Below are 10,286 nucleotides of genomic sequence, written 5' to 3' on the forward strand. Positions count from 1 at the left end.
TTTTATCGAACATTAAACAGCAATAAATATTAAAATCGAAGTATAATATATCTACAATATAGAATAATTTATTTGTCAATATTTTATTTTCTTTTTTGTCACGAACACATTCAAAATCTTGGTCTGAATTGGGCATTTTGAAAAGCATGCGTAGGCGCCGGTTGTAAATTAAATCTGAGTGGTTTTACTTGTGTGATTTTATTTTTCATCGTATTGTTTCGATCGATTTTCGTGATCTTCGTACGGTGTCTATAATACCAGTACTCAAATGCCAAAGTGAAACAAGCAAAAATGATACCTAGAAATATGACTACAAACACTCCTCCGATATTATGAATACTTATACCGTCACTTTGACTGTTTTCTGCGTCGCAATCTTTTTTGCTCGGATTCTTCTTCCACCATTTATCTTTTAATTTTTCTAATTTCCTCTTGTTTAATAGTATCAAGATTCTGCGTTAGAAAAGAAAAGTGATATTAAAAAGAAAATCGATTAATTTTACTTTAAAATAGATAGAAAAGAATAGAGATAATAACTTACGCGTTATTAAATTGATCTTTCAAAGGCGATCCTCGTTGAACAGCAATCGCGTAAGGCTTCCTCGAAAAATCTTCTCCTACTTGAATCAGATCACAATTCGTCATGGTAAGATACTTAATAGTTGTTGAATCTTCTATATAAGCAAATTCGTTATTGGAATCGAGACGTCGAACTCGTCGAAGTGCTTCTTCCGTCGAGGCCGGAAATCCTGCCTCCTCCATGGCTTGCAACATTTTTGTGTACTTGTCACTGACAGGATAATCCCACACTGCCAAATTGGCTCTCTCCACGTCTGACAAACTGTCGTTAAGGCTCATCTCCTTCCAAATTCTAAAATAGTAGATAAGATATAACATGATCGTTATCTCGCTATCCCTTTACCTTCTTTTTTTTTTCGAACGAAGGTTTCGATCTTGAAAATTATTCTAACCTCTTCGTTTACTTACTCGTAGAATTTCCACTCTATATTAGCCATTCTCTTGAAATAAATATAAGCCGAGGAATTTATGACCGGTGCATATTGAATCTTATACTGTTTGCTAAGATCCTCTAACGTTTCGATCGGAATTTCCAATCTGGATACTGTCAAAAACGCCGCTAAATTTGCCGTATAAGAGGCGATGATTATGAAACCAAACAACCACCAAGTGGCGGCGACCAGTCGACCGGAAAGATTTTTCGGAGCTTCTCCACCGCCTTGTGGGGTCAAAGAAGTCATGCAGAACCAGAAACACTCCCTCAAGTTGAACTCCCTCTTTTCATCGTCATTCTTGTATTTCTCCCGATTATTCTGGTAGCTATATGGTGACCAACGATCGAAGATCCACAACAAGACACTGGTGAAGAGATAGGCGGCCAAGATGCAGAACCAGACCTCGTTCTCCAATACCGTGAGGAATTTAAATAAAGAGGTGGTGGTCTTCGTTTTCAGCATCATGATAGAGAGGCCGACGAGATCGTAGTAAGGCACTGTGAAATCCACCACCCTTTCTCTCTCCGCTGTGACCCAGAGAGAACCCAACGCGATGTCAGCTCGTTTCTCGATCAATTCCCTCATCATTCCGTTCCAACTTCCGTCTAAATTTAGACTCCCATATTTCTTATCATCTGTTTCTCGTATTTCGTACTGAAAGCCTACCGTTTTCTTAATCTCGTTGAGAAGATCGATGCAAAAACCATAATACTCGTTCTTCTCCTCGTTGTACATTACAAATGGCGGATGAATTACAGTGACCACTCGATAGCTTTTCACCGCTGTGGTATTCATTACGTCGTTGTTTGTTAACTTTACATAAAACACCAGTTTAGATAGACTGGATTGATTGAGAGAGATTAATGTATATTTATATGTAAAAATTTGTATCGTGAGAGTTTCTTTTTTTTTTCTTTTTTTTTTTTTTTTTTTGATATTTGAAATGATTGGAGTGTAAAAATATCTTTTTTTCGTGATATTAAGACTTCGTTAAAACGTAAAATTATATCTATATAAAGGCAAGTGATGATATCTCGGGACAAGAATAAGTATTCGATACGAAACTCGCGAGTGTCAAGACACAATTACGTAGTTGAAGGGTTTCGCATTACATGTTGAATAAATAAATATAGTTGCATGCGCTATTTCCATTAGCGAACACTGCTATCAGCAATAACTGTAAATAAATGTGTCAAGGGGTATAAATATCGCGATGAATAATGGAACTAAGGAATTAAATTTTTCAAAACTAAGGAATTAAAGTTCGCAATGGTTAATTTAAAAAAATATGAAAATTTCATTGAAAATATTTATTATTTAATACACCCCTAATGAAAGTCTGGCTTAAGTTCTTCGTTTCACTGAAAAATGAGAATTAGAAATTATTACTAGAAATAATTATTACTTTATGAGATGGTAATGGTGCATTAATTTTCATTTAATCGTAACGATGCTTCGTAATTGGTACCGATTAACCCGGAAGTACGATTATCATAATAAACCTGATACTCGATTATCGAATAGAACCTCATCTTCGCGTGACTTAAACAAACCATAATTGTTTTTTTTTTTTTTTCTAATCAATAGATCAACCTAATTTCTTTTAAAAATGTCGCATACACTTTATCAAATTTTTATATAAAATACTTTTATCAATTTTTCTCGCTTAATTAAACGTGTAAGGAACTTTATATACTATCTTCTAAAAATTAAATATGAATGATGTTTGTTCCGATTCTTATCAATAATCTCAGGAAAATTCTATTCAATAACTAATTTATAATTCATTTTATCAATAATGCACACATATTTGATGTTATTTTTTTTTTTTTTTTATTAAGAAATAACAATGGAAATATAATATTTTTTATATATATTCAAAAAAATTTTTACTCGATTTTTTTAAACGATGATTAAAATCATTTCGAGGTGCACGAAAGTCAAAACTTAAAAAGAGATTAGAAAAATTAGAGAATCTACAGATGAGAAAAGAAAGATGGTAGATGTTGAAAAAAGAATCATAATCATTCATCGTAAAAATCAAATATTAATCAAATATTTTCGATATAATAGATTCTATAATTTACCTGTAATGGTGAAGAAATGCTTGCGTTCCAAGATCCACTGTCGATAGTATTCGAAACAACTCCATCCTTTATGCCCACCAAGTGGACAGACATCACGAATTTAGCTTGGTGCTCTCCGTTCCTCGATCCCCATTTAATACCCGCGTATGTTGGCGTTATATTTTTATAAGCTTCTTTTAATTTGCCGAAAAAATTCAACTTCCTCTCGGGCGTGTTCGTATTATTGTACTCGTCACAGGTGATGTGCCTCGGCTCCACAGGCCATTCCCCATCGTCCAAGGCCGATTTCATCGCGAGAACGGCCAATCGAATTATATCATAATAGAATGCAGATAATAAAATCGGTTTCGGCAACGAAAGTTCCACGGCCGAGTTGTTTTTCCCATCGAATTCTGGCTTCATAAAGAGGACGCTTATATCTCTGCATTCGCATCTCGGCCAAATGTTAATATCGGGCGTTAATAAGAACCAACCGTACTTCTTATCGGTGAAATTCAATGCGTCCGCAGCTTCGAGAGCTATGTTAATCGTATTCTCGTTGCCCAGAATAAAGTAATTAACTATATCCAAGTCCCGTAAACGAAGCAATTGTCTTTTCATTTCTATTATTTGTTGGGATGTTTCGTTGATCACGTGCCGGGTCGGTACGTTTAACAACAGGCTTTTATATTTATGATCCATCACGAAATTGTAATCGTAAAGAATGGCAGCGTTGGTGATGTTCAGTTGGATGGACAATTGTCTGATTACCTCCGGTATCAAATCTGTCGGAGGCATCACTTGAATCAGGTAATTTTGCTGATCTGTGTTCAGTTTCCTCCAGTATTGAAGATCCCCTACTTGGCCGTATTGCGCGGACAATGTGGGAATTCCTAAGGCAGCTGTGAACGAGTTAGATATCTTGGCGCCTAAGCCAGCTGTCGTTGTGTCTATCACCAAATCTGGCACTTTGGCGCCTCCTTTTTCCACGGCGGAATCCCAATTATTGCAGACGCGATCGAGGGTGTTGTTTATGTCAGATTCGTTCACCTGCACGCTCCACACATTGCCCAGCTGATTAGGGTAATTTTCTTTGATTGTTTCCAAGGCGGTTATTATGCTCAGGTTAGCTACTTTATTCGTCTCGTCGTTGATAATGACTGGGAAGGAAAATAATGAAAAGGAAGATTAGAACAGTTAACCGATTATTCGAATTTCTTTTTCTTCAAATGATGATCCGAATTTAGCCATGCGTTAAAGGTATCTAAAAATTGTTTCATTTCATCTCTGAGTTAATAGAAAGATTTCATTTATTAATTATCTAGTAATTCATAATCATATCATTGAGAAGAATTTATTAGATATAGTTTTTTATATAATCAACATTCATATTTGTTTTTAATAAATAAAAACATTTCTTTCCTAAATTATTTAATTTTTATTGTCTATTCATTAATTTGAATGAATTTGTCTCTTGATGAATTCTCATAATCGACATTCTATTTATTATATTCCATTGTTTCCACTTCTTCAAAAAATTTGATGTAAAAGCAGAGAGATTAAAAATCAAACGACATTTACTCACTTACATATATTAACAGGTCTAGTTTTCGCCGGTTCACGATTGCTCGCGACAGTCCTTTGCCCGTAAATTGCAGATTTCCCGCATAATCCAAGGAACCAACACGTCGCAATTGTAAGTTCCACGAATCTCATTTCGAACGATTTTTCACTTCGATTCTATAACATAATTCGTATTCCTCCTTTTTTTCTCCCTCACTTCAGCTTCTCCACCAACGCTCCTTCCACGAAACGATTTTTCTTAATCGATAGGAAGAAAGAGAGAAACGTCGAAATTAGCAGCTAATCTTCTCACGATAAGTAATTAGTCGGTGCTCTAGCTAGGTTTCGATCGTGTACTCGATGCGTCTCGAGGTCAGGATATCGCGTGCGGAAATTAGTCAAGCGACTGAGGGCGGTCTCGAAACCGAAAGCCAGCTTTCTCTCTGTTTCATTTGTGTTTGTCCATTGGTTGCCGCGGGGATGACCTAATCAATTCCTCGTATCAACGCAGTTTGTCTCTTTTTTCCTTTTTTTTCTTTTTCCCTATTTCGTTACTTTTTTTTCTTTTTTCGTCAAAATTCTCGATCATCTCTCACAACGGAGGAAAGTAATCGACATGGCGTACAACTGGCGAGCCATCGGGAAGAATTTGCATGTCGCGCATCGCGTGTCATAAACTCGTGTTATCTCATAATTGACCGGCCGATCGTTAGCTTTCCTTTGTCACATGTACACGTGACTGTTGTAAGTTTTATTTTAACGCGATATCGATATCTTCGTGACTTGCAATCGTGATCACGGATACGGAATGGATATCTTTATATGGAAACGATTTTTTTCTTCTTTTCTGAAAATCATTTCTGAAAACAGTTTTGACTTTCGAATTTTAGTTTTTCTTTTTTTAGTTTTTATGTACACATCTTCTTTTTAATTATTTTATTCGATTAATATTTCGATTGATAAGAAGAAATAGTCAGCGTATTAATTAATGGAGAATCATGGAATTTATTCCTTATTCCTGTTACAACGAGATACGTGAAATCGATGAGCGAATTGGAAATCAAAAAAAAAAAAAAAGAAAAGAATGATTTTATTTTAATTAACATTTACATTTTCCCTTTGTATTTTCCGTGTATTTACATTGTTTTAAAAATACTTGTTTATATTCGCATATGTATGCAAAAAATGAAAAGTCTGAAAATACATCTCGTTATCGAAACAGGAATATCTTCCTTTTTTTTTCTTCTTTTAAATGTTTTATTCGTATTCTTATTTAATTTTACGAAAACTCAATCCTGTTTTCATGAAAAGTACTTTTTTTATTCTTCGATTCAATCGATAGCAGTATCAGCAATATTGAAGAACAAGTATCGGTGCAAAGAGAAATATATACCAAATATATACCATGAAGATTATCAGGAATACACCAGTCAAATTGTCGAAATCGAAGCCTGCGTTAAAATCTTTCTTAAAATCTTCTTTAAAATCAAGGAGGGAGAGGAACAATTTGCTTTCAAAGGATTTTCTTCCCACCATTTTTTCTTCAGAACACTTAATCTCCCTTCAATTGTCAACCAAATAATCTTTTAATTAAACATTGATCAAATTAATGACAACCATTCCAATTCTTATTTAAGATTATAATCGAATTTTGGTAACTTGAATCTCGATAGAAGAAATAAGAATCTTGGAAATTTGATTTCATCGAAGTTTTTGAGCAAAAGAGATTTAATAAAATAATTAAATAAAAAATTTGACAAAGATTTTGTACAAGGATTGATATCTTTTCAATTATAAACGCTCAAAAGAAGAAAGATTAAGTAAATATTTTTTATAATGATGAATTCACTCTTCAAAAGATTCGAGGTGTTACAAATTTTTGAAGATTGATTAGAATTAACAAAACTCGATTAATTTTTGTCAGATTTACTTCAAATAATAATTTCTAATATTCTTCTTTTTAATTGTACAATTGAATAATAAACATTTTCATTATATGGGGAGGCTCGAAACGAATCTTCCATATATTGTAGAAGAAAACTATATTTTTAGCAATTTCATTAAACAAGTTTAAGTTCTTTAAATTTTAAATTCCTATAAAAATTCATAATTGAAAATATTTGCATCATAAAAAGAAATATTTATATTATATTTTCATTCTTAACAATAGAATACCACCAAAGTTTGATTACCTATTATCCTGTATAACAATAACATAAGATATTCGGATCGAAAAAATTTTGAAAAATAATTTTAAAGATCAAAGAAAATACAAAAGTTCTATAAAAAGAAGAAAAAAATATCCGTTTAAAGTTTATTTTTGCAAGTTATAAGCAATTTAAAACATCTAGATGAAATGAGACAGTGGTGAGAGTGAAGTGGCATTATCTCCGCCACGCTTTCTCTCCATTTCCCTTCAACTGATGAAAAATTAAATTGCTTATAACCTGAAAAATAAACTTCAACGCTACATTTTGCTATTTATTTTAATCTCTAGAATCATCCCTTAAATTTTCTCTCCACTCTTCGTTCCAGCATTCTGATGAGATTCAAGTTACGAAGCTTCGCCTGTACATATATTTCTATTCTTAGAACTGTAAAATGAAAATTTACGATTACCAGATCATTCGATTGCAGTAAAATTATATTGGATGGAATCGAACTTACGCATCGTCGAGCTTCCTCTTCAATGGAGAACCGCTTGTTGGAACCGCAAAAGCGAACGATTTCTTGGCGAAATTTCTCCCCAAACTGTTCGAAATCGCAATCCGTCAGATATTTTATGATCGTAGCTTCCGCGATAAAAGCGAACTCGTAAGTGCGATTCACTTTCCGCTTGTTCTCTCTCTTTGGAAGAAATTCATACATCCATCATCGCGAAATTTGTCCTCCAACGGATAATCTCACACGACGTAATCGGATCTCTTCCATTCCGCTGTATCCTCATTTAACGCCATTCGTTTCCACTTCTTGGCGAACAATTTTTCACTTATCTTTACAATTTTCCTTCAGTTTTATTTCTGTAAAAGAATCGACTCGTAGATTGCTCGTAGATTTTCTAAGGGAGGGTTTCTAGGATTCGTAGAAAAATCGAGAATTATTTCTCTTTTTTTCTACGTAAAGAATTTTACACATTTAAATTTTAAATATCCTATTGATACGTGTAAAATATTGTGCATAAGAGATAAATAACAGAACAGGATTATGTATTATATATTATAATTGTAAAAATCATAAGAATATTATATTGTTATAATTATATTAGATATTATTTAATTTTATAAATTAATGCAAATCGAATGCGAAAATATAAAAAAAATAACATTTTTCAAAGGACAATTAGGAAACTACGTGATTAAAAAGAGTTAAGAAATAGTAAATTTCTATTAAATGAAATTAAAGTCAACCTAATACATTTAATTTAAATTGTATATAATTTCATAAACAAGCCTCAACTCACATTTTTGTAGTTTTTGTAATTTTTAATATTTAAAACTTTCTCTTATGGATTATATTAATCAATATTCTTCTTAAGATAATCATGTTTTATTTTATATTCACGGATGATGCAATATTTTAAAATCAGCATAACTCAAAAAAGTATATAGATATATTTGGAAGCTTATAAATTAAACAAATAATATTTAAAAAAGAATATCTTTTCTCTATGAGTTCTAATATAACTTCATGTTATAGATACATTTCTTAAAAACGAACGTTAAAAACTTACCGATAAAACGAATCCTCCGATTTCTTTCATACGTGAAAAAGTATTTGAACGTGGAGGAATTAGCCATGATGAAATATTGAACTTTGTTCTGCTTTCTTCAGAAGGATTCGATGTTTCTTTTTAACCTATCTATCGGCCGCCAGATTGGCCGTGTGAGCAGTGACGATTACGAAACCGAACATCCAACAGGATGCTATCACCAATTTGCCCGACAAATGTTTCGGGATATCCCCCTTTTCCTTGGAACATGGAGGTGAATGTGAACCAGATGAAATCCTTCAACGAGCTGAATTGATCGTTCCGATACTTTGCCCGATTGTTCCGCTAGCTAAAGGGCGAGTACCTCTCGAGAATATATAATGGAAATATCGTCCAGAGGAAAATGTGCGCGAACATTATCCAGATCGATATCCAGGATCGTTAGCAACTTGAGACACGAGATCTTCTCCTTTTTCTTTAGCATCATTATCGTGAAACCGGTCGATTCTTGCTTCTTCGGCAACTCCATCACCTGAATATTATTTTCCCCCCATTATTCTATTAACCTTTTTCGAACCGATTCGATCGATGATCGAGGGAGGGTTTAATCATTGATTTCCGCGACTATAATGATATAATGCGATTCGAATTTAATTAGTTTTCGTATTAAAATAAGGGGTATCGAGTTGGCGAGTTTTTTGAGCGCAAAAATAAATCAATTTATTATAATGTATCCATGTATATGTATAGGATGTTAATTATATATTCATGAGAGGGCCAATTCTGAAAGACATAAATATAAAAATTGGCCAGAAATGAAGTCGAGGCTTATTCGTTATATTATAAGCAATTTAAATTTCTGTTAAATGAAGTTAAAGTGAACTTAAAAGTGAATTTAATTTAAATTGTATATGATTTCATAAATAAGCCTCAACTCACTATTTTTGTAGTTTTTAATCTCTTAAAATCGATTCTCAATTATGCTTTGCTATAGTATAGTTTCGAATTTTATATAAAATTACTGGTAAGTATTTTTTTTGCAGATAATTTATGTATATTAATAAATATTTATCATTCACCTTTAAGTGATATATTTTTCTATCTCGAAATTTGATTAAATTAAATTATTAAATTTGACAAACACAATTACTGACACACTCGTTTATAATAATTATTTCGAATGTAAAAAATGTTCTTTTAAAAGAATTGTATTCGTATTTTTTAAATTTATGAATGATTAAAAAAAAAGAAAAAAGAAAAAAGATAGAAATATAGATCAAATCAAACTTTTAATCTATGTCGATAAAATTTTTAATAATCATTAAAATTTAAACAAAACAAAAATTACAATGATCTTTCACAATAATTGTTATCATCTCATTTAAATAAGATCTATGCATTCTGATTTATTTTATGATTTTCAGAGAAAAGTTATTTTTAAGAGATGGAATATAATATTTTTTTCTCTCTGAATGCTAATGTTTAAACGATACGTGATCTTTAATTCAATTTTCAATTTCTTTAAAATTATATCGCAATAACAATGGTCCTACCATGAACTCGGAATATCCCAACTTGTATGAACTAACTATGTAACTGCTCGTAAAAAAAAAAAAGGAATATCAAACCGCAGAATGTTCCGGAAATTTCTGTGGTGACCTCCGCTTCACTCGCACGCAGGAAGAAACTTCTTTCCCCCTTCCATAGACATACTATGCTAATGACGTAGTAAAAGAACACGAAGGCTTAAAAATCCCCAAAACACATAAAATACGAGAATTCTAATTCTACGTTGTTTAGATATTAAAATCAACGTATCGCAAAATTAACAAACTTAATTATCATAACAATAATAATAAAACGCAAATATTGATTCGAATCTAAGAAGGGAATAAATCAATGAAACAATCCACTTTTTTAAATCATTAATATTTA

At 32.4% G+C, this 10,286-nt stretch overlaps 1 protein-coding gene and 1 pseudogene across 1 annotated transcript; both read right to left on the minus strand.

Moving 5' to 3' along the window:
* Positions 1 to 14: 14 nt before the first annotated feature.
* LOC122720732 (ionotropic receptor 25a) lies at positions 15 to 5,951 on the minus strand. The gene is made up of 5 exons (XM_043947640.1): positions 4,669 to 5,951; positions 3,101 to 4,239; positions 988 to 1,826; positions 542 to 871; positions 15 to 453 (listed from the first exon to the last, which is right to left on the minus strand). Exons 1-5 carry the CDS (start codon positions 4,793 to 4,795, stop codon positions 111 to 113), a joined length of 2,778 nt encoding a protein of 925 aa, XP_043803575.1. The 5' UTR covers positions 4,796 to 5,951; the 3' UTR covers positions 15 to 110.
* On the minus strand, positions 5,912 to 8,880 carry LOC122720797 (annotated as a pseudogene).
* Between the last annotated feature and the right edge of the window lie 1,406 nt (positions 8,881 to 10,286).

This window comes from Apis laboriosa, unplaced genomic scaffold (genome assembly GCF_014066325.1).
Source record: "Apis laboriosa isolate Shangri-la unplaced genomic scaffold, ASM1406632v1 scaffold1321_cov151, whole genome shotgun sequence".
NCBI lineage: Eukaryota > Metazoa > Arthropoda > Insecta > Hymenoptera > Apidae > Apis > Apis laboriosa.

What these genes read in the sequence shown, in the direction of transcription:
- LOC122720732 (XM_043947640.1), bottom strand. Translation starts at nt 4,795, where the DNA reads ATGAGATTCGTGGAACTTACAATTGCGACGTGTTGGTTCCTTGGATTA. An exon ending in AACTAGACCTGTTAATATAT is followed by an intron (nt 4,240 to 4,668) that starts GTAAGTGAGTAA and finishes TTTCCTTCCCAG; the next exon opens with TCATTATCAACGACGAGACG. An exon ending in AAAGATCAATTTAATAACGC is followed by an intron (nt 454 to 541) that starts GTAAGTTATTAT and finishes TTTCTAACGCAG; the next exon opens with AATCTTGATACTATTAAACA.